The 24,751-nt window shown below is 57.6% G+C and overlaps 1 protein-coding gene across 1 annotated transcript in view; it reads right to left on the bottom strand.

Moving 5' to 3' along the window:
- Positions 1–16,137, bottom strand: part of CERK (ceramide kinase) — a 51,417-nt gene extending 35,280 nt beyond the window's left edge. The window contains exon 1 of the mRNA XM_032644262.1: positions 15,870–16,137. Within this exon, the coding sequence (XP_032500153.1) occupies positions 15,870–16,002 (133 nt within the window). The 5' untranslated portion in view covers positions 16,003–16,137. The remainder of the gene's footprint in view (positions 1–15,869) is intronic.
- Between the last annotated feature and the right edge of the window lie 8,614 nt (positions 16,138–24,751).

The following is a 24,751-nucleotide window of genomic DNA, read 5'->3' as shown; positions in this document are numbered from 1 at the left end:
ATCAGGATAGGTCATTTTATTAGGTTTTGCCCATTTTATAAAACCATACTCTAAGTAATTTTGATTTCTTCTTAGAACGCGGCTCAAGTGAGTTAGAACTGCCGACTGAATGACTAAGACCAACCCCCTCTTCTTTCACTTTCAGATCCTTTGGCCAAACTTGAATGTGCCTCTCTGTGTGTTTCAGTTCAGTTTCGGCATTAATTTTTCTAATAATAAAGCAATCTACTTTAAGGGCCATTACCACCGGTTCAAATATAATTGTCACAAACTCAAAAAAAAAAAAAAGTTCTCATGCAGTAGAATCCTTTCCAAAAATGGACTGAAATTTGGTAACCAAACCTGGGCTGGAAGTTTCGAGGCTTTTGCTGACAGGAGATGCGATTCTTCTGTGCTCCCCTCCCCAAGGAGTGCGACCGTGCCTCGTGTGACAGGCAGTTACCCTCCCACAAGGGTGGTGACCGAAGGGCCACCGTGTTCCAGAGAAACCACGGGCAATGCCCGCGGGACAGGGCGCCCACGCTGCAGGCCCGCAGCTCTTCCGGGACAGCTAAGGACTCCGGCCGCTGTCACCACCGTTCTCGGTTCTGTTCTAGCCTTTTCAGTGCTCGCTGTGACCCACGAACGCTGAGTGTGCTTCACGGCTGTGACTCGGGGGGAGAAAAGTCCCTGCTGTCTGTCAATCTGCTTATCTTACAAGTTCCTGGACAGCTGAACGCACAGTGGCCTCTGTTCCCCCAGGAGACCGACCGCCCGTGTGTCAGTGCACACGTACCCCGGGCTGGTGGTGAGGTGGCCAGGGTCCCACAGACATCGAGGTGGCCAAGGGCGACCAGAGCAAAGACAAGTTCACAGTCAAGGGCACTACTCCGCTCCCAGGACACATCATCCGCGTGAGAGGGATCACACGGGACAGGACAGGGCAGGTCCCCACGGAGCACCTGATGCATCGTGTCACAGCCTGAGACGCACATCCACGGGAACTAGACGGCGATGAGGCCAGAGAGAAAAGCCGGGGTGCTGGCAGCCACGCAGCCCCACCCCGGGGCACCAGCCCCGGGGCCCGGTCCCCGAGGAAGAGCCCGAGGGTCTGAGGTCACACCGCCCGACCCCGAGTCGTTACGCAGGTGAAACGCGCCTCCCGGCGGCTCAGCCACCCGAACACGTGGGGCAGGAGCAGAGCGCTCCCGGGTGAGAGCTCGCTGTGGAAAGGAAGACCAGGGAGCCCTGCTGCCCTCAGCTCACCACCTCGCAGAGTCCAGAAACACCGCGCAGAAAACAAATTCACTGCCCCGCCATCCCCGCCTGCCCCATCCACGCCAGCGTGCGCTCTCATCTGCTACACGACACCGTCACGGCCGGTGGGCAAAGCTGGGCTGCAACCTTCCAGACCCGACCCACAGATCCACGTCAGGGCTGAAGGCAGACGGTGCCCTTTCCCGAGGTGCCCTCGGCGGCGAGCGCGGCACACCTTCTCCAAGGCCCTGCGGGGCGGGGGCCCTCCCTCCACTCATCAATACCTGCTCCGGTTTAACAATGAGAGTCCGGAGAGCAGGCCGGCGCCACGAGAGACCCCACACGCCCGAGTCACATCACGATCACTTAGTGACCACACGGCCACACTGTCCCGGCACTTGGGGGAGCGGCGTCCCAGGCCCAGCAGACGACAGGTTTTGGATGTGATCGGTGAGGAGGGGAGGGGTCACGGGTGGAGGTCTCCTTGGGAGGCAGCAGGGGGCCCACAGGCCCGGCTGGTTTCAGAGGCACCCGCGCACCAGCTACCGCTCCCCACGGACAGAACCCCACGGCCCGCTGGGGCAGGTCGCCGACGCCCCTGCTGGACAGATGAGCGAGCAAAGGCACCGGGCGAGGGGGGGGCCCTGCTGGTCGCCGACGAGCCAGGACAGATGCCAGCGGGCAGGGCTTGTGCCTGGCTGGGTGAGCCGCCCCTGCGCCCGCTGCCTCCCCACTCAGCGGCCTCCCCTGGGCGCCTCCACGTGAGGCCTTAGGTGAAAGGATCTTCGGGGCTGGATTACGTGACATCACCGCCACCCGCGATACCAATTCAGAAAAGGAAAAGGCCACGAGGAGAGGGACAGACTTAAGTGGCTTCACAAGAAGGGAAGAATTTGGATTTCCAACGAGAGAGAGGCATTTTGAGGACTAAACCTATAGACGGGTTTTCGATCTCTCTTCAAGCATTACACATTTTCTCCTACAGCATAAATGACACAAAGTACTTCTCCACTCCGAGACGTGTGCCCGAGACCTTGCCACCAAGACAACAAACCACGGTCTCGAGCACCTGCCACCTGCCATGGCCCGTGATGGCAGGTCCACACCTGCCCCAAATCCCGCGGGGGCGACGGAGGGGAGCACGGGGACTGACAGGTGGACGCTGGGTAAGCACCCTCCCCCTCTGCATGTCCACACACCCCACTAGACATTTCTAGAACAGTTTTCCAATTTCAGTCAAAACAGGCAGATCTTGAAGAGGTAGCTACTTCTCAGGTACCCTACCCAACCCAGGCAACCCCCAGTGGCTTTGCTCATATAGAAAAAAATCTGTCTTCTAACCCCACAGAAATGGGAAATTCGTCCGGCAGCTTGACATTTCAAGATCGTGTCCTCGAAGCTCCACGAGGCGGTGGGCGGGTGGCACCCAAGCACCCCGACCACCTGGAGGCCACAGTCCTGATCACAGCACACAGGCGACATCACTCAGGGGTACGCCAGAAGCTTGGCTATTTTGCTGTGAAATCTCCTGATTTAAAATGTTGAAAAGGAAAAGAAAACCTCACTGGACAAGTCAAAAAATATCTGTGGACCAAAGTGGGGCGACCCATCAGCAGCCCCCTACAGACAACCCTCCCTACAGACACTCTGCAGTGACCCTGACCCTGCAGATCACAAATAAAATTGTATCACCCACAATGGCTATCATTTCACCCAGTCTAGCCTGACACACACAAAAAGTTTAAGTAAAATTAGATTCCTATCACTTTGGAAACAAAGTTGGAAACAGACCAACATAGCTCCTCGTGGATACATAGCTCCTCGTCGATTTTTTACGAGCTCTGTAAGGCTACGTGGCTGCCACTCCAGGGTTATCTGTCTAGAAGAAGAATGGCAAGTCCTACAGACGTATCAACAGCAGGTCACGTTTCTATTAGAACAATAATTGTTTCCACCGAATGATCTAGGTTAATAATTAAATTTCCATTTGTAACTGTTTCTTATTGGGTTTTCGTCTGTTTGTTTTGTTTCTGGCCACACCACACCGCATGCAGGATGTCAGTTTCCCGACCAGGGATCTAACCCGTGCCCCCTGCAGTGGAATCGCAGAGTCTCAACCACTGGACCGCCAGAGAAGTCCCTTACTGGTTTATTTCACTAACACAAGAATTTCAAACAAAACTGTAAGTATATCCTAGTTACTTTAGCCCCAAAGTTCCTGATGCTCAGATGAGGTGCTGGTCAATTATAATTCACTTGATCCAGTACAATGTGACCTTTGACCCTTGTCTGCACACCCACAGTGGCCAGCACGTCACCAGGACAGCAGCCTGGGAGGGAACCTGGTGTGCGTGTCCCACGCAGGGGCCCTGACCGTCTGTCCACCACTGCAGCTCCGGCAGCTACCCGGGGATGCTCACAGGAGGAACCCTCCCCCCCCAGCAGCCTCCTACCTTTTCATCTCTTCTGACCCGAAGCCGAGCCTGGCTCACAGGTCCACCTTTCCTCACTCCGGCCAAACAGCAGTCCCCACTGTTGACCAGAAGGACCGACAGTGGATCCAGAGTAGAAGCCAAGGCTGGAACTGGGCCCTGGCGCTTCCCAGCTGTGTGACCTTGGGCAAATGCCTAGCATCTCTGTGCTGAGTTACCTTCTCTGTAAAATGGGGACACGTGAGAATGAAAGGATTCTCACCTCAAGTGCTGAGAAGAGGGCCTGGTGCCTGGCCGCACCCACGTGTGTTAGCTGTTCTTAGCGCACTCCACGGCAGGGGGCAGGTAACATCTCTTAACTATGACTCGGGTGCATGGGGCTAAGGGTCCTGAGAGGTAATCCTGTCCGGGACACTCTATCCCCTTAGGCTCAAGGAACTCCAGAAGGTGGCCAGTGCCAGGTGGCATCCTCACCAACCAGGGACTGCACAGGCCCTAGGAGGGAAGCGTGGGATCTACAGAAAAGGGCAGGTGAGGGCATTCAGATAAGGGACCCGGGATCAGAGGAAGAGGGAGGGCACCAGGCACTTTTCTTAGGAAAAGCGGCCCCACCAGTTTAGCCATTTATAGTCAGGTTTCCAGGGAGAAGCGGGGGCTGCGGGGGGCTGGCAGGGCAGGCCAGGGAGAAGCGCGGGCTGCGGGGGGCTGGCAGGGCAGGCCAGGGAGAAGCGCGGGCTGCGGGGGGCTGGCAGGGCAGGCCAGGGAGAAGCGCGGGCTGCGGGGGGCTGGCAGGGCAGGCCAGGGGCCACCTGGAGCCCCACGGGCTCTCCGTGGGCTCAATCAGTGTCCAGCTCAGTTGAGTCTATTTTTAAACCTTTCTAGATCATTCCAAGCACAAAATCTTTGGCATCTTTAGGTCCTAAAATATTTCAAGATGTACTTTTCTCTTAGAAGATATTCAATTATCAGGTATATCGTGGTTTATGCTAAACCTTAGCACACGTGAGTCACTGAGGCTCATGAGTAAACATTAAAAAGCCCAGGCACTGCGCCCCCCCCGAAGCTGCCCCACCATGCTCCACTCACGTGCTCAGCACTGCTACGGGCCCACCTAGCTTCAGACAGGGAGGCGGTGCCGGGACAAAAACCCCGCCCTCTGGCAGGTAACGGTCGGATGTGGGGAGGCCTCTGAGAAACGACGAAGTTGATATACGTGTTTTATCAACTTATCCAGAGTCATAAATGCTATGGAAAAGGCAGTGGAGCAGGGCTGGGGGTCTGCAGGCGGGTGGGATGCCTCACGGACAAAGGCTGATGGCAACCTAGGAGCTGGGCAAAGGCCCTGGGGCACGAGCATCTCTGCGGAGCTTCAGGACAGGCAGAGGCCAGTGGGGCTGGAGCAGAGGGAGCTAAGTACCACGGAGGCAGAGGCGGTGCCGGAGCCCAGGAGGGCCGCAGTCCAGGCAGCCCCAGGCAGGGAGGAGCGGCTCCGGAGGCTCACCGCCTTGGACTCTCATCTAAGATGCCTCATGGCTCCTGGGCGCCCCTGCTGAGCTGTCAGGTGAGGCACAGACAGTACAGGGAGTCAGGAGCGCGTGTTTCCGTGGACCCAGACCTCTGAGGCAGCACCGCTTCTGGCAAATGAACCTAAAGCCCCGGCCCTCGGACCCCCTTCCACGGAACATTCTCTATAAGGCCTCCCAGGGCCCTTGGGTACCAGGGCAGACCCGCTGCAGGCCTGGCACCATCCACCCGGGCCCCCAAGACGCCACGCAGACCTGGGCCAAGGGGTCCCCGGGAAGGAGGGAGCCGGGCGTGCTCTGGATGGAGGCCTGGGAATCAGCGGCTTCGCGGATCGGGTGCGGTCTGATGTCCACTGGTTTCCTGAGAAAGGCTGCACAAGGCGTGTGGCCAGAGAGGAAGCCGAGACGTGGGGACTGCCGGGGCCACAGGCTGGCGGGCAGAGCGGGCGGCCCGTTTCCACCCAGGAGCCGCTGCTCACACACAGTCACACGTGCACACGCTCCTGCAGTCTCTCACATGCACCTGTGCATACACTCACACACGTGCACCTTCCCTTTGAATGGGGCGTGGAGACAGGATGCAGACATCACACTGCTGACAGTTCGCTGTCGTCCCCACGTGAAGAAATGTCATCAACACCGTCCGTCCGGAAAGATAAGGCATCACCGTGTCCTCCTGACCCCAAACCCATAAACCAGAGCAGCTCCCGCCCGTCCTGAAACAGTCCTGCCTAAGAGGGACTCGCTACCACCTTTGTCGCTCTTTGGGCTTTGACCCTGGCCACTGCGGGGAGAGCCCAGCAGTCCTGGAGCACCAGTGGCCTAGCGGTCTGGCCAAGCGTCCGGCTCCAGGTGGCCCCCAGCCCTGCCGCCCTCAGGGTTCTGCTCCATCCGCACCTGTGACAGGACTGGGACTGGCCTTTCAGGAAAGGCCTCTGCCACACCTGCTTGGGACAGGGCTCTCCTCGGGTCCCGAGGCCGTAGGTTCAGGGAACAGGTTACATTGAACCTGGACCTGCGGACCGTAGACCATGGAGCCAACTCTGGCAAAACTGCATTTCCACACACAGGAAACAGCCTGTCCCCGACTCCCACTCGCACAGCCACAGGCTCCTCTGAGCACGTGCTACCCTGTGCAAGCATCCCCAGCCTAGTGACCAGGGGCCCGTGTGGTGCCCCCGCCCTCGGCCGCTGGGGGCTGCAACCAGACTGATTCCTGCTCCAAGAACCCTGCTAGGAAAGGCAGTGGGCGCTGCAGAAACGAACCCCGGCATCCATGTCCTTGCAGGGGGGCGTACCCCAGGATCTCAGCGTCCGAGCTCTGGAGCAGCCCCCCACCTGCCCCAGACTGCCATCTCTGAAATGGGGACAACACCAGGATGGCTCCAAGGGCTATGGTGAGGATTACTTGAGGCGGTAAGCACAGCGCCACCGGCACGAGAAAGTCAGCCTAGACAGACACAGTTCCGACCAGGATGAAGCAGGCGCACGACCGCCTATCCCTCCTCTGATGGTGACCAAGAGGTCTGGACAAGATGGGAGGGAGACAGTTAACTGAAGAGGCCAAAAGCAAAGAGCAGCGGGCCAGTGGCCGGAGCCCCACCCACGCAGAAGAAGCAGCGCCCGGCTGTCTTCCAGAGCCTTCCTTTCCTCTCCAGCCCCAGCTCTGAGCCAAGCGCAGCCTGAGATCTAGAACAGCTCGCTGGATGCAGACAGCGAACACCCACCCCTCTGTCCAGAGGAGCCAGAGCGTGGCCGGCAGGGCTGGGAAGGGCGTCCTGGCCCTGCCCGTGAACTGACACGCGCCGGGCTCCAGGAACAGGGGAGCCCTGGGAGCCGAACTGCCAAGTGTGCCAGCTCCCCGGCCCCGGACTCACCCCCCGAGTGACAAACACCAGGGTGGCCCCCCACAGCGTGAAAAAGGCCTTGAGAGCTGGACTGATGTGGAAACCCCTCCCACAATGTGAGACCGACTTGCCGTCTGTGTACAACCAGGCTAAGCACCTGCCTAAGAGAAGAAAATTCTCCAAAGGACTTTGACGGGACCCAGAGCCTCACGAAGAAATATGAAAAATGTCCAGGGGACAAAATTAGTCAGTACACCAAGAACCAGAAAACGCTGACATGCCCAAGGGAAAGACAGTCCACAGACGCCCGGCCTGAGATGACCCAGATGTCGGAGGCATCAGACAAAAACTTTACCGTGGTCGGTGTAACCGTGCTCGGTGAGGTACAGCCGAACATTCTGAAAATGAACGGAAAGATGACAGAAGTTCCCAGGAGAGAAAAATAAACTATTAGAAGGAACCAGATGGAAGCTTTAAAACTGAAAGTACAGCATCTGAAATAAAACATCCACTAGCCGGGCTCAGTAGCGGAGTCGGGGTGACAGAGGAAAGCCAGTGAAGCTGAACAGGTCAGTAGGAATAATCTGTTCTGAGTAACAGAGAGAAAAAATATTTTAAAAAATGCACAGGGACCTTCCACTGCTGAGATGATGGACGAGGCGTGCTTTTCCCTGTTCCTCCACTGAGCCATGTGTCACACGAACGCAGGGAGACTCTGAAAGGTGGGAGAAGGAGGAAGCTGGCCGGGGACCTCGGGACCAGGGAAGGACAGGGGTGAGTTCCCTGGGTTTCCTTTTGCCTCAAGCACCTCAGATTTGAAGAATCCAGCAACCTGGAAGTGCCAGTGGGTACAAACCAAAAACCCCAACAAAGAGTGCCCGCTCTGGCCAAAGGACCAGGGGAAGGACGGCCCAGTAAGACAGGAAACTTCTAGACAAACAACAAACACACAGGAAACCTGGCCCCACGCCCACACGCCAGCAAAGTCCACCTGGGAGCCTAGACTTCCACCCGCAGGGGTGTAGGGCGGCACCAGGGTGGCGTGGCGTGAGGGAAGGCACGCAGGGAGCCAGAACTTTCATCCCACACAGCTGGTAACGAGCCTCACTCCCCACAGGGGTCGGTAGAGACAAAGGGGGAGTGGACTTCCACCTTCACTCAGCAGTAGTGGGGTGGTGTCAGGGGAGACCTAGGGGAAAGTCAGGATTTTCACCACCACCCACCTCCACCTACCCAGGTGTCAGTAGACCCTTTGAGAGCAGTTGCGAGGCACCCCTACCCCTTCCAGCCAAGGGGGTCTCTGTGCAGGCCTAGTGGGGGGCCGGAAGTCCTAGCCCACCCAGCAGCAATGAGGAGCCCCTCCCCTCCGACTGTCAACAGGGCCGAGGGGAACCTGGACTTCTTCTCCCACCTGGCGGTAACTAGTCCCCCTCTTCCCTGATGGAGCAGTGTCAGAGAGAGCAAGCTAAAAGAGGAAATTTAAATAAGATCCAAAATTTCATAACACAGGGGCTTCCCTGGTGGCGCAGTGGTTGAGAGTCCGCCTGCCGATGCAGAGGACACGGGTTCGTGCCCCGGTCCGGGAAGATCCCACATGCCGCGGAGCGGCTGGGCCCGTGAGCCATGGCCGCTGGGCCTGCGCGTCCGGAGCCTGTGCTCCGCAACGAGAGAGGCCGCAACAGTGAGAGGCCCGCGTACTGCAAAAACGAAAACAAACAAAAATTTCATAACACAGTACAAAAATGTCCAGGTTTCAATCTAAAATCAACAACCATGCCAAGAAGTAGGAAGATCTCAAAACGAGAGAAAAAAAGACAATCGCTGGATGCCAACACCGAGATGACAAAGATGTTAGGATTGTCTGACAAGGACCTTAAAGCAGCCACTACGAAAAGGCTTCACGAACAATTACACACCTGAAACAAATGAAGACACATAAAGACTCAGCAAAGAAAAAGAGTCTTAGCAAAGAAGTAAAAGATATAGGGACTTCCCTGGAGGTCCAGTGGTAAAGAATCCGCCTTCTAATGCAGGGAATGCGGGTTCGACCCCTGGTCGGAAAACTAAGATCCCACATGCCGCAGGGCAACTAAGCCCATGCGCCACAGCTACTGAGCCCTCGTGCCTCAACTAGAAGGCCCGTGTGCCGCAAACTACAGAGCCCACATGCCCTGGAGCCTGTGTACCACAACTAGAGAGAAGCCCGCAGGCCTCAACAAAGACTGCGCCCACGCTGTGACTAAGACCCAGTGCAGCCAAAAATAAATAAATAGTAAATAAATCTTTCAAAAAGAAAAAAGAAATAGAAGATATAAATAAGACCCAAATGGACATTTTAGAACTGAAAAATACAGTAACCAAAACAGAAAACAAACAGGTGGACCCAACAGCAGAACGGAGAGGCCGACGAAAGAATCAGTGAACTGCAAGATGGGACAACAGAAATGACTAAAATTGAACAGCAGAGGAAAACAGAATTAAAAACAAAACAGAAAAAGACAAAACGAATAGAGCCTCAGAGACCTGTGGGATTATAATGGAGGATCCAACATGTGTGTCACTGCAGTCCCAGGAGCAGAGAAGGAGAGGGGCTGAAAAAGCGCTCAACAAATAACGGCTGAAGACTTCCCAAATTTGACAAAAGGCATAACCTCAAAGATGATTAATCCAAAGGAATCCAGTCCAAGACACGTTACAGTCTGGATTCTGAAAATCAAGTACTAGGAAAAGAATGTTCACATCAGCAAGAGAGAAACAACACCTTACCTACAGGTGAGAAAAGTTTGAATGACAGTGGGTTTCTCCTCAGAAACCACGGAAGCCAGAAGGAAGTGGCACAATATTTTTCCAGTGCTGAAAAGAAAAGAATGGTCAACCTGGAACCTTACACCCAGCAAAAATCTCCTTCAGGGATAAAGGAGAAATTAAAACATTCTCAGATGAAGAAAAACTAAGAGAACTTGTTGCCAGCAGACCTATCATAAAAGAAAGGATGCAGGAAGTAGAAGTGAAGTGATAAGAGTCCCTGGGCGGGGGGGGGGGGGGGGGGGGGGGGGGATAAAAACGGAAGAAAGAACAGAGTAAGCAAAGATATGGGTAAACACAATAGGATTTCCTTCTCTTCCTGACTTTTCTAAATATGTTTGCGGGTGGAGGAGAAAATTATAACACCAGTGTGGTTCTAAATGCATGCAGAAGAAATAAGACAATTTCATTATAAAACGGGAGAGTAAAGTGATGCAGAGAGGTAAGGTTTCTGCACTTCACTCAAACTGGTAACATGGCAGCACCACAAGACTGGGATGAGATACGTATATATAGCCCAATACTCTGGGGAACCACTCCACCTCTGTACAAAGAGGTGCGCTCAAAAACAACACAGATAGCTTACCACCATCAACAGCTTAAAAAAAGATGAAGATACATAGACAAATCAAAATGGAATTCTAAAAAAATATTTTTAAGTAATTCACAGGAAGGCAGGGAAAAACAGAGAAACGAAAACCAGAAAACAAAATAAAATGGTAGACTTAAGCCCTAATATATTTACATTAAAAAGTCACAGATTGGCTTGGTTAATTAAAAAACATGAGTCAACCCTATGCAGTCTAAAGAAACTCACTTCAAATCTAATAACGTAAGCAGGGTGAAAGTAAAAGGATGGAAAAGATGTGTGCAGCAGGAGTGGCCATGTCAACCGATAAAGTAGACTCCAGAACAAATACAATGATCAGAGACAGAGAAGGGCATTACACAACGGAAAAAGGGTCAATCCAAAATGAAGACATAGCAATCCTGAATGTGAATGCACCAAACAGAGCAGGGAAATGCATGATGACACATAATGGTTTAGAGCAGGGTCGGCAAACCGCAGGCCAAATTCAGCTTGCTGCCCACTTTTGTAAATAAAGTTTTGTTGGCACACGGCCACGTGCATTCACTCCCATGCTGCCTACAGCAGCTTTTGTGCTAAAACAGCAGAGCTGAGGAGTTGTGACCCACAGAGCCTAAAATAATTGCTATCTGGCTTTCGAAGAAAATGTTTGCTGACCTATTTTAGAGTAACAAATAAAAGTTAACCTTGGAATTATCTCAGATTATGATATTTATGACCACGTTCGCCGACTGTTAAGTCACGTAACCTGAACATAACCGAGGCAGGTGCCTAGACAGACAGACGGCAGGCAGGACTGCTGTTTTCCTGACATCCGCTTTCGAAACCACAAAAGCCTGTACGTCTCTTCCGACAGTGAATCACATGCAAACCTAGAATGAGATTCTATTTTTTTTCTGTAACAGGTAGACAGGATTGCCATTTATTTCCTATTCAAGAATACCGAGAGTCCTCCTGTCGCACTGTGCAGGTCATTAGCTTTACACCGTCGACGCTATCTATAGCACTTTTGACTTCCTCATGGGGCGTAACTAAGACACATCAGGGGACACTGAAACACAGGACTACAGGGTCTGTGGTGTTTACGCTTTAGAGGATTCTGTAGAATTTGTGGGCTTTACACAAACCATTCAGCTTCCCAGCCACTTCCAATGGTTTCGAACCCACATCCTCCAGAGAAAAGTCAAGGTGCTGGGAGAGCAAACAGCAAAGCAACCACTCCCCCCCCCAGTTCTCCTGCCAGTGGCAGCGGTGGCCCCAGGACATGCTGCATCCCAGACAGCCGGAGCCCAGTCCCGAGGTGGCCTCCACTCACCACGTGGCCAGGGGCAGGCCACACCTCACCTCCCATATGCGGCCATCCACACAGGGCTGTTCAGCACCTGCCGTGCACAGGCACACAAGGAGCCCCGGGAGAATGGGGACGAGGGACACGAGGAGGGGGTCATCAGTATCTTGACAAACACACAAAAAATGTATTTTCTAAAGCCTAAACACAGTTCCTTAAGTACTTGTCTTTTTCCTTAGGACAGATGATCAAACGTGGCAAAGTCACCAAACTATACACTTAAAATGTGTGAATTTTATTGTATGCAAATTATGCCTCAATAAAGTTGACGTTAAAACAATCATGTTTTGGGCTTCGCTGGTGGCGCAGTGGTTGAGAGTCCGCCTGCCGATGCAGGGGACGCGGGTTCGTGCCCCGGTCCGGGAGGATCCCACATGCCACGGAGCGGCTGGGCCCGTGAGCCGTGGCCGCTGAGCCTGCGTGTCCGGAGCCTGTGCTCCGCAACGGGAGAGGCCACAGTGGTGAGAGGCCCGCGTACTATAAAAAAAAAAAAAAAAAAAAAAAAAAAAAAACTCACTGTTGAAGGTTAAGACTAAGGGTGATTCTTTTTCTGTGTGCTTTTCTGTGTTTTCTAGATTTTATTAAATCAACATGAGTTACTTTTATAAGCATAAAAAACCTTTTTGTTTTAAGTATCTGTGGCTTGCCTACCTTTTGCTGGGCACTGCGTAGGGGTGTTGGGGACACTCTGTAAATATAGCAGTGACCTACCCAAGGAGAGCCCCACCAGTCCCGGGGCATCCCAGGTTCGGGGGGGAGCTGCCAGAGGAAGGGGAGGATTTCCTTCAAAGGTGGAGCCTGGGCACAGCCCCACCCCACCCCAGGGTGCCAACACACTCCTCCCAGCTCCAACTCTAAAGGAACACATCCAGGGTCTCTTTTCCTGAACCCCGGCGGGTACAGCCCAGATACAGTTTCACTCTGTTTCAAGCTGAACTAGCCCGACCCACTGTGAGAAGACTGGGTCTGGGTTTCCTGTTTTCAGTCTGCCCCACTTCCGGCCAGGCTGGCGCCCCGGAGCCTCACAGCTTCCTTAAGAGCAGCTGTTCCTGGGTCCAGACAACGCCGCCCCCTGCAATCCTGGTCCCTCCTTTGCTCTCAACTGCTGAGCCCCCTCACGGATGAAGGAGCGTGGGCCTGGATTAAAAGCCAGCTCCCTTCTGGACATTACAATCAACTGCAATCAGTTGACAACGTCCGTTTTTCCTGTCTGCGCACAGGGGCGATGCTACGGAGAAACTGAGCGCGCCAGATGAAGCAGCTGCTCCCAGTGCACGCGGCTGCCCAGGGGCAGGTCCCTCCTCTGTCCTCCGAAGGTGATCTCAATTCACTCCCGACCGCATCAGCCTGTTTTTGCACAACCCTCCCCTCCCTTCCCTCCCCGGTCAAGCCGTAGTCCATCCCCACCAGCAGACACGCCTGGGACTGCAGCAGGCCGGGTACTGCCACTCCGTAACTGAACCAAATGTCCCGCGTGGACGGGTTCCTGTCTCCCTGCTGCCAGTGGTGCTGTCAAGCATGCAATCACCTGACGCAGACCCCACTGCCCTGGGGGTGCCGCTATGGGAAGGCCCCGAGCTGCAGCAGCTGCGTCCCTGCACTGCTGACCCACTGCCTTCCCAGGGTGGTGGGCTGCACAGGGGCTGCCAGGGCTCCCACAGCCCCGGCCCCTCCGGAGAGGGGACCAATCTCTTGCATACCAGGTCCCTGTACGAAGGGGCCTTCACGGTTTGTAAGAGTGAAGCCACCACCGTTCCCGGGAAGAGGGCAGGCAGCTGTGTCAGCGAGGGGCCGCCCCAAAGCACGCCACACAAACCCGAGGATCTGGGGACCGCAGACCATAATGGTAGCCGGCTGAGAGCAGGCGAGGAGTGACCTCCCCACCGAGACGCCCCGGACGGGTGGGGTCTGTCCAGTGTCCACATGGCCGCTGTGGCCTGAGGGAGGCCACACCACCCGGTGCACAGCAGCTGGAGTTGGACCCACCACGCCTCAAACCCGGGTTCAACCACTAGTTGGGCCGGTTTCTAAAACTCTCTATATCCGTAAAATACAGGAGAAGCTGCCCCGCAGGAATGCATCGTGCTTGAATGGGATACAGGACAGAAGCACAGTGGCTGCGCCCAAGTGCCCCACGAAATGGCAGTGCCCCATCCTTAAGCCGAGAGGTTTACAGGAAAGCCCAAAAGCCCTCGGGGACAGGCCAGGCAAGACCTAGTCGTGTGGTGCCAGGAGGCCGGAGGATGACGTCTGAGGAGTGACATATCTTCCCAAGGGGACAACAGAAAGCTGGTAGAAGGGTAGAGCCTCAGACCCTCGGCCACAGATAAGCTCTCTGCAGACCATGCTTCTGGTGATGCCGAGGCTAGAAACCAAGAGTCCGAGACCGCCCTTGACCTTGGCCCCAATTAACCAGCCAGCTCTGCCTCACCGCTCCCCCACCAGCAGAGCCACACAACCTCAGTGTCCGAAAGCACCCCCAGACCCATCGCAGCACCCCCGACTGCCCCCAAGGCATCTGAAAGCCATCCCAAAGTCAGAACATCCACCAGAGAACACTGACCTACACACCCCTCCCCGATACTTAACAACGAAATCCCTGCTCCTGCAGTTTCAGTAACTACGAACCTGGAATTCACGTTCCCCTGGCGCTGCTCATTCAATCCAGGCAGACCCAGCCCACCAGGACTAGGCCAGCAACCTCCCACCTGCAGTCCCTCCTCTGTCTGCTCTCCTCCAAGCTGCCACAGGGATCCCTTCTCCAGGTTAAGATGGATAAAGCCCTCCTGGGGTCCCCATCTCAGCCCATGCCACCCAAACAGCCCCGTTTCCCCTCCCCCATCTCCCTCCATCCCTGCAGCACCCCGTGGACCTCCGGCCTTGGCACTTGTGGTCTTCCTGCAAGGACCATCTCTTCCCAATGTGCACAGGTCCCTCCAGGGCTCTGGTCCAATGCCCTCCTGCAAGTGAGGACTTCTGAGACCTCCTGCACCACAGCGACCTGCCCCCACCCTGCAAGGCTCTTCTGAGACATACACGCCCCTATGTGTTCCCCTCTTGTCTCTCCCTCTAATGGAAAATGCTCCATTGCGGCAGGGACTTTGTCACGTGCGCTGAGCAGAGGCGAGGATTACCGCCGCGCCCTTCCCGGACAGGCCCTCATTAAAAAATTACGAAAGACAAATGAATGAGATGGAAACACACCCACACTCGCCAGCCCTGCGCTTCCTCGCCAGCCAAGGACGCCTCCCCGCTTCTCACTGGCCAAAGGCGCCTCCTGTAATCCTCCTCCTCCTGCCAGGGGTCAAATGACACCTCCTTGATAAGCCTCTGCCCACCCCTCTGCCGCCGACGTCTCGGCCCTGGGAGCCGCTGGCCCCTTCTCCTTGGGGAAAGAGAGTGCCCTTTTCAGTTAAATTACACTTCTCCAAATCGGAGGGCCTCCGCAGGTCCCGCGTCCAGCCTGTTGCACCAGAACTAACACCCACACCAACCCCACCAGGGAGCACAACCCACACAGAAGATCACGAGCCTGTCTTTCACTTTACAACAGGAATTCCTGACCCCGCTCTGGATCCCCGCTAACGAAAAGCATCTGTACTCGGGTTAAACTGAAACCGAGGGCGGGGCGCCGGCACTCCCTCGGGATCCATCCGTAATCAGTCTCACAATCGATCCGGATGGTGCCTTTCAGATACTTGCGGGCCGGTCACGGAGATGCGGCCCCGTCCAGGTGACACCTCCCGGGCTGCAGACCTCCCCCGCCGTCACCACCCCGCGCCTCGCCCTCCGGGGTCGCATCCTCGCCGGGACCGCAGGCGCCCGGGCTCCGGCCCTCCCCGCCGGCACCTCCCCCCACCCCCACCCCCGCCCCCGCTCCGGCGCTCGCTCTTTGTCACCCCGGTCCCGGAGTGTACACACCCTCGGCGCCCGGGACTCCTCCCTGCCAGCTGCTGCCGAGACCCCGGCCCCCATCTCCGGGCCTCCGGTCCCGGAGCCCCCCGCCTGCCGGCCTCCCCGCCCCCTCCTCCCCGGCCCCTCCCTGCCCCGCCACCCCGGCCGAGCCCGCGGGCCGTAGGTGACACTCACCCGCGCCGGGGGCGCCGGCTCCGGGCCCCGGACTCCGCCACCAGCGCAGCAGCGCCCGCGCGGGGTCCAGGCTCACTGCGCAGCGCTGCTGCTTCACCCACAGCACCGAGCGCAGCGGCTCCGCGGCCCCCATCGCGCCCAGCGCCCAGGGCGCCGCCGGGTCGGCCGGGCTGAGGGCGCCGGGAGGGCGCGCAGACGCCGAGGGGCGCTGGACCGTTAGCGGCCCCAGGAGCCCGGGTCGCGGCTGCGGCTGCGGCGGCAGCGTCGGCGTCGGCGGCGGCGGCGCGGGGCGGGCGGGGCGGGCGGGGCGCGCGGGTGGGCGGTGCTGCGTCACCCCGTACGCAGAGCGGCCGCGGGGGACCAGGCGGGGGACGGGGAGGCGGAGCGGGGGAGGGAGAGGGGGCTCGGGCTGGGGAGGAGGGCCGGACTGGGGGGGCTGAGAGGGGGCTGGACGGGGGAGGGAGGTGTGGGGCGGGGCGAGGGGACGAGGAAAGGCCGCGAGGCGGACCGGGCGAGGGGACCTGGAGGGGGACGGACGAGAGGGGTACAGAGCCGAGGAACCAAGGGGGTGTCTGAGCGGGGGGACCCGAGAAGGGGGCCGGGCGTGGGGGCGGGGGAGAGGCGGGAGCAGGGAACAGAGGAGGGGGAGGGGGAGGGCCGGGCGGTCAAGGAGGGGCTGGGCTGGGGTCTGGCCGCGCGGACCGGGTGAGCTCGCCCGGGCGAGTCCGCAGGGCTTAGCTCTGGCCCGAGGAGGTGGCTTCCCCTTGCCGCCGATCCTGGGGTCCGGGCCGCCGTGGCCGGGGGCGTGGAGCTCAGTAGCGCCTCCCTGGTGGGTCGTCGGGACAGGCGGGGGCCTCCAGGGGCGCCGAAATGCTGCCTGGGCGGTCTTGCGGGTGTGACGGAAGGCCACGGGCCTTGGGTGGGCTCCGCGCCCCCACGCCTGTCCTCCTGCGGCCGCTCTGGGCAGCTTGACTTTGGGCGTCGGGCGGCATCTTGGATACCCCCGTCTTCTTCTCTTGAAGGCCTGGTATGCACCCTCTGGAGGTGTGGACTGTGCTGGGGCCAGCATGGAACTGGACACCCTCTCCACTGCTTATAGGCCACCCTCGTGACCACCCAGGGAGGCAGGTGCCGCAGCACCCCTACACTCCTAAAGGGGCAGGTTTAGGCGCTGGGGATTGAGCAGTAAGGGATGGAGCCAGCGTTTGAACCAGGCAGTCTGGGTCAAAGGGCCCTGCCGGGCCTGCACACCTAGGGTGAGGACAGATTCCCCCTGAGGAGGCACGTCCTGACCACAGGTAGCAGAGGTGTGGCTCAGAGGCCTGCCAGGGTCCAGCCACCCTTTACTGCCCCCTGGAGTATGTGTCTGGGCGGGGGGCTGCAGAGAGCAGCTAGGGGTCCCGCAGCCCCAGGTTCTCGTGGCCAGCCAGCCTGCTAGGGGAAGATGCTGGAGTATAAGCGGCCAGCAGAGGGGAGGGGCCTGCAGGCTGGCAGGCAGGGAAGGCTGGCTGGAGGAAGCAGTCTTCCTCTAAGGGGCCTGGGAGGAAGCTGGAGGGGGGCAGGCAGCTGAGCCCTCCTCTCCCCTCCTGAGCAGGCCCAAGGAGAGGGGGGCTGCTGTTTCGAGCACTTTCCTGAGAGGCATCACCCTGGTGCCCCCGGATTCTCTTCCTCACCACCGTGCTCAGCTCAACCGTCCCCTCTGCACAGGGGGCCTTCCCTGACCCCCTGCTAAGTGCAGCACCCAGCCCAGCGAGGCTCGAGCCCTGCTCTCAGAGCATGTCCGCCCCCTCAGCAGATGGCAGAAGGGCAGGCCCGCGGCCTCGCTGCCCGTGCCTGGCACTGGGGAGCCCCAGGTACTGGTCTGATCCTGCCAGCTCCCTGTGATTCACTCCTTCTGGGAGCCCAGCCCCTTTCAGGCTGGGTACAGGGAATCAGGAGCCAGAAGAGGGCAGAAGGTGGGGTGTGAGTTCTAGCCCCGCCCTCGGGCAAGGCGGGCCTGATCTCCCAGCCCAGTAGGGCTGATGGCAACAGGGCTGCTGCTCTGAGGCTCCGAAAATGTGCATACGAAATGTCTTTGGAAATCTTGCACCAGCAGCAGGCGGGGGGCTGGTAACACACTGCTGCACATGAGGAGGGAGGCCAGGAAAGGGCCGGTGGGCAGGGACTCAGAAATGCCGGCCTCGCTGTGTGGCCTCTCCCTGTGGCCTCCCTGGGCCGGGCCCCCTTCTGCCCTCCTCGGTTACTCACGCAGGATCCTTGAATGCCACCCGTCAGCTCATACGATCCTGTAGCCAGGGGGGCGCCCAGAGAGGACTCAGGTCCCCTCCCCACCCCCGCCTCAGGGAGCTGTGTCGGGGAGACAGCAGCATCAACTACAAAACACTGGTCGGGCCCCAGGGGAGCCCCACCCTCCTCACCTGACAGGCTCAGAGTCCATAGGCCAGGCCAGGGGGCTCTTAGCGGCTTTATAGGCTGCACTGTGACCCCCTAAAATTCACATGCTGAAGCCCTGACCCCCAGGACCTCAGAACGTGAGTGGAGTTGGAGATAGTCTTTACAGAGGTGATGAGGGTATAATGTGGCCTTGGGGGTAGGCCCCAATCCAGTGTGACTGGTGGCTTTATAAGAGAGGGGATTTGGACACTCAGAGGGACCATGGGTGATTGGGCACAGAGGGTCAAACACGTGAAGAGGCAGCAGGAGGGCGACCATTTGCAAACCACAGAGAGAGGCCTCAGAGGAAAGCAACCTGCTGGCACCTTGATCTTAGACTTGCAGCCTCTGCGAACTAGAACTGAGGAAATGAATTTCTCTTGTTTCAGCCACCCAGTCTATGGCATTTTGCAGCCCCAGCCAACCACCACCGTGGCCTTCCACCCCAGGGGGCTGTAGTCTGGGGTTTGGCTGGGGAGGGGCCTGGCCAAGGCGGGACCACGTGCTTAAACCAGACGGAGAAGTTATTGAAATAAAGGCCAAGTTTTCAGAAGACGTGCTTCCTGCACTTGAGCTGGATGGGAGAGGGTTGGGCAGGAGGTCAGGCCCTGCGCGAGGGCTGTGGGCCCGCGACTCTGAGCACAGAGCTGGGGGCGCGGAAGGAAAGAGGCGGCTTTGCACCAGAGCAGCTGCTGGGCCCCTGCCCGCGCGCCAGGTCCTGGTGGGCCCGTCAGGAGCTGGCTGCAAGGGCAAATCAGCAGAACAGCCACCAAGAACCTTCAGAGGCTGGGTGACTTGGCCGTCTGCGTTCAGAATGCTCCGGGCTCCCTTGCTGGCCTTTCCAGCCACCTCACCTCTCACCTTTCCCATGCTGGGCCCTGGCCAGATGCCCTTCCCACGTGTCTGCCTGGGAAAGCCCACCAAGCTTCTCCTTTAACGCGGCCAAATCCCTGGGCAGCTGGCTTCATGGGGCTTCCTCGGGGCTGCCCGTCCGTGGCCTCAGCTCCACCTGCGGCACCGCAGAACCTGTTGCTGTTGGTGTGTGCACATTGCTGGCCATTCCTCCACGGGGCCTAGATGTGCCCCGGCAGCCAGCTGGGCCCGAGAGCACAGGCTCAGCTCGGCAGCCTGGAGCCCTGCTGGCTCAGGCCCTGCCCTGCCACCTGTCCCGTCCCGTGTCCGGTCTGCAGGCTTGGGGTGCTCCCTGGTGGCCTGACTACCCTACAGCCTGAACCGGCCACAGCTTGTCTAGGCTGGACATCTCGCCCGGCATTGGCCAATGCCCCCCGGGCCACGCTGTGCCCGTCCAGGTTACCTCACATGCGGGCTGCCTGGACCCTGAGGTCCTGTCTAGTACCACAGCATTGCGTCCCGCCCACTGGGTCATCCCTGCCGGAGGCCCGCTGGCTTCTCCTGCCCACAGAGCCCCGGCTGCTAATGGGGACCTGACACCGTCAGCACCTTCTGGCACCATCACTCCCGTGGCCTCTGACCTACTTCCTCTCCCTCCTGGGAGCCCCTGGCCGCGCTGACTGTGACAGCTCTGCTTATCTTCCCAGGCTTCCTCCCCATGAAGTCAGCATCGGACTTGACATCAGAATCTGCTGGGTGGGGGTGGGAACACCTGCGCCAGCTGCACACCGGCTGCCCGCAGCGCCGCCCTCTGCCCTCTGCCCTCCATCCTGCAAGAAGAGCTTCTAACTTCCCGTCAAGTTTGACTGCCTGGAAGAAATATCCCAGGGAGAGTAAGCTGATAAGTTACAAAATGCACATCCCTGTGACCCAGGCAGCAACCTCTGGAAGTGGGATTTATTTGCCCCGTTTTACACATGGGGAGACTGAGGCCCTCAAAACTAACCTGGCCTGTTCAAGTTCTACAGAAAGGTGACTAGCTCAGTGGGAGCCCCAGGGCCACACTGGTGTAGGAGAGTCCGAAATATGAGAACAGGGGGCACACAAGGGCAGCCTGCACCCCCAGCAGGTCCTGCCCCAGGCACTCCAGCCAAGCCACCCTCCGGGGCACACAGGACTGTCCCGCCTGACGTGCTCTTGTGGGTCCCCATCCAGATTCCCAGAGGCTATACCGCAGAGGCTGGACCTGCCCACCCGGGGAAAGGCCCGAGCCTGGGCTTGCATGGAGGGTGGCCCTCAAGGGTAGTGGCCAGAGGGTAGATCTGAGCTGGAAGGGCCAGTCGGATGCGGCCAGCAGAGAATAACACCACAGGTGGCCAAGGATTAGGGCTGCTCGCAGACCTGGGCCCCGTGGGAGCAGTGCACCCAGGGGAGGGCCCAAAGGCCAGCATCAGGTTTGGTCTGCACCCCCTAGGCTCCCCAGGCCTGCTCGGGTGACCCGCCCGGGTCGGGTGCTGAGAGGACGCCTGGCATTGTGCTCAGCGCCAGCTCATCTAATCCTCAAGGCGCCACTGCTCTGCAGGTGAGAAGACAGTCCTAGTGAGGTTAGGACCTGGGCCAGGGTTACCCGGTAGCGAGAGGTGGAGCAGGGAATGACACACAGGGCTGTGGGACCCCGAAGGCCGCCCTCGCACAGTCTGGCCGTCCTGTCGGCAACATCCTGGGTTTCTCTCCCCGTGGGGAGCAGGCCCGGAGGCCCTGAGCACAGGCCTGCCTCGTCTGGGGGATGCTGTTTGCTTAGAAGCAGACTGTGCTGGGGAAAAGCCAGCTCCCGGGGGGTGAACTCTGCAGAGACTCCGCTCCCATCTCCGCACCTGGAGGAAAGCTGGCTGGCTGGCTGGGGTCCTCAGAGGCGGGGAGAGCTCAGTGAGGGCGGTGGGAGGGGCACCTGCCTGTGAGCCTGCGTCCCCAGGTCAGCAGCAGAGTGCACTTGGTACGGCCTTGACTCCTCGGGGGTGGGAGCTCCTACAGTGTCCAGCCTTGGGGCCTGGGGGAGGAGGACCCTGGGAGGTTCCCAGCTGTTGGCATCTATGGCCCAGCATGCAGCCCGGCTGAGTGGCCTTTGGTCGGGTGCAGTGGGATGTGGGGTGGGGAACACGTGACCCTGTGTCCAGCGCTGCCGGGGACGCGACGGAGGTGATGCTTGCACAGGAGAGCCCTCGACTATGGTCTTCAAATGGGTCAGGAGAGGCTGGATGGCATACCTGGCATGTGCATTTGCCTTTTGATATCCGAGGTCTGTAAAACAAGAGGAAATTGCAAAGCCTTGGGGCACAGGTGATCTGATTCAGCCATGGGGTGGGGGAGGGCAACGGTCAGTTCCATGAACCGGGGACAGGAGTCAGGGGATGGGCCTGCACCCCGAGTAGAAGGAGAAAGCCTGCTTCTGCCAAACCCAGGCGAACGCAAATAACACCTTCTGGAGGAAAGACGATCTTAAAGATGAAGAATAAACAAACACAATCTGGGTTCAATCCAGTTCTGCCACACAAACAGAGAATCTACTATTGAGTCCAAAACAAAACCCAAAAAAACAAAGGGAAGAAGAATCAGTAGAAACAACATGCATTGCCAGCCCACCTTAGAGGATGACTGAAATCGGCTACTGCAGAACCAAGACAAACCCGGCAGTGATGGCTGGCCGGAGGACACCGTACATGGAAGGACAGGTGGGAAGGAGACCAAATAAAAGGCGAGCTGAAGAGCTGCACCCTCGCGCACACGGTTTGTGTAGCAGAAGACAGAAAAGCAGGGGGGAGGAGGGCATATGAACCGTGAACTTAGGGCGCGGGGCTCAGGTCAGGGAATCTGGACCAGCTCTCTCCACCCCCTTGACAGATGGAGACACTGAGACCAGAGAGGGGCAGCAGCCCCTGAAGAAGTCCAGGAAAGCAGCCATTCCTCTGACTCAGGCTCACTGAGCCCTACTGTGTGCCAGGTACTGGCAGGTGCAGGGACCCAACCCCGGAGCAGAGCTGGGCAAGGGCTCCTGAACCAAGCTCCTTGTGGGCCGAAATGGGAAGGACGAAGGTCTTCAGAGAGGCAAGCCTTTCACAATTGGCACAACTCAGCCAGGAAACAGAGGGAAGTCACAAAGCCCTGCAGTGGCAACGATGCCCACCTTTAGTTGACAGCCCGCTCTGGGTGAGCCGGGACCCAGTTCACCGCATTCCTTGGAGATAAAGCTAATTGTGCCCGTTTTAGAGGCTCAGGGGGACAATCTGCTACTCGAGCTGGGAGTTGAGCGCTGCTTTATCTGAGCTAAAACATATGCACGGTCTGTTTCTAAAGGCAGGCTCCCATATCAGGAATCAGAGAGTGCCTGTAAGATCTGTTTTTGTTACGGAAACATTCGAAAAATCCTCAGACAACCAAACCAAAAGATAAACAAGAACGCTTTAAACCCTTTCTCAGATGCCTTAAAGTCCCAGGGCCCCCGGAGCTCTGTTTTTCGTGTCTGGGGTGAGAGGCAGCTCGGGTCATCTGCTTGCTAGGCTGCCATTCAGGGTGAAGGTGAAGGGACTTGGGCAGACTGTCTAGGTTTAGGGAAATGTCTAAGTCCTGCGTCTTATCCGCAGGACTCCTTACAGGAAACCGCTGTGATTTTGGGAGCTGAGATTAACAATTGCATCGAACCCTGTTGGAAGGATAAATACACCAGGGAAGGAAAGGGCTGTCCAACAAAACTCCTAGAACGTGTTGATCTTCCAGCTTTCACTCAGCGGCCAGAGGGATCCTTTTTAAGTGGAAGTCCAGATTTCTTCCTAATTCCTCCCCTCTGCCCCCAGGACCCCCCCGCTCCTGTTCCTGGCTCAGCTCCCCAGGGCAACCGGTCTCTCATTTCTTGAACAGCCAAATGTGACCCTACCTCTGGGCCTTTGCTCAGAGCTTTCTCCTGACCCTGGACCCTCGACCCTCTGCTGGTTGCATGGCTCTGATCTCCCTTCCTTCCAGCCTGCTTAAGTGTCCAATTAGAGTGACTGTCCCACCTGCCCCCTCCCTCAGTCAAGCTCCATCCCCTGCCTCTCTATTTTTCATGAAACATCGATCACCACCTGAGGCTGTTCTAGATATTTCTGTGCTTGTCATTTAAGGCCCATCGTCCACACTGGGATGTGAGCTCCACAAGGCAAGGCTTCGTGCTGGACCCCCAATGATTATAGTATGTAAGATATGAGTACAGTCATGGAAACTATGTGTTGGTTGACCGTGGTTACGAAAGTGTGCACCTCAAGGGCACGACTTGAACCAACGTGCCAGGACTCGAACCCAATCAAACCCAGATTGGGACTTGAGCCCACGCGGCTGGGACTCGAACCCGGCCAAAACCCACCGTCTTCCAACTGAGATCACACACCTGGTTTCAGGACTTAATGAAGCTCAGGTTCTGGATGTCTCATCGCAGAAAGAATTCAGTGATAGGTAAGAAGTGGGTTGATTTAGAGAGAAACGCTCTCCACAGACAGAGCGTGGGCCACCTCAGAAGGTGAGAAAGGCACCAGGCTATGGGGTTGTCAGTTTTTTAGAGTGGTGGGTGTTTCACAGGCTAATGAGCGGAGGGGTATTCCAGCTATTTCTGGAAGGGGCGGGGATTTCCAGGAATCGGACCACCGCCCACCTTTTGATCCTTAGGGTCAACTTAGAACTGTCATGGCGCCTGTGGGTGCGTCATTTAGCTGTGCTGATGTGTTACAATGAGCGTAATCTGAGGCTCAAGGAAGTCAACTTGTCCGCATCTTGGACCCATTCGGTTCTAATCAGTTTATGTCATGTCCTCGGGCTGTGTCATTCTTTCAAAGGTTGTGCCCTGCCGCCTTCCCTCCTGTTTCAGTTACAACAAGGAGTCTTGGATGGATTAAAACACAGATCTCAATGGTGTATCTCTGGCAGAGGCTGCTCTGGAAACAAAAGTGGAAAGGGTGAAGCTGGGGAGATCAACACCCTTTCCTCCCCTTGGGGCCCCTGGTGACCTGCTCTGTGGCCCTAAGATCCTGCTGGAAGGACGACTCGGTGACATCCCTCCCGGATCGGATCGTCCTGATTATTCACTCCCCATTGTCATTGACTTTCTGATGGCATCTCCATCTCAGCCTGATCACTACCCACCCCACCCCCCGGGCACACTGGGAAAGCCAGTGCGGAGCCTGAGCCCAAGGCTTGCGAGCATGCAGTTTACTCGGGGGAGAGGGCCCTGGGCACAGGAGCAGGGGCCTGAACCGGTCATGGGGCTGCTGGCCGCACATCCACGTGATCACGCTCCATCGTGCAGGTTCCAGGAGCCCGGTGGTTGAGCCTCAGGACCGACCACCCCACTTTCACCCCCAGGGTCCCCTCGTGACTTCGGATTTTGCATGTGCAAGTGTCTAGCCATTTTTTTTTTTTTTTTTTTGGCCGTGCCACGTGGCTTGCAGGGTCTTAGTTCCAGACCAGAGATCGAACCCGTGGCCCCTGCAGTGGAAGGGACAGAGGTCCCAACCCACTAGACCGCCAGGGAAGTCCCGGCCTTTTCTTCTGGATGGCCTGGTGTGAGAGAGACC

Source organism: Phocoena sinus, chromosome 10 (assembly GCF_008692025.1).
Source record: "Phocoena sinus isolate mPhoSin1 chromosome 10, mPhoSin1.pri, whole genome shotgun sequence".
Taxonomy (NCBI): domain Eukaryota; kingdom Metazoa; phylum Chordata; class Mammalia; order Artiodactyla; family Phocoenidae; genus Phocoena; species Phocoena sinus.
This window is presented reverse-complemented; position numbering and strand designations above follow the sequence as displayed.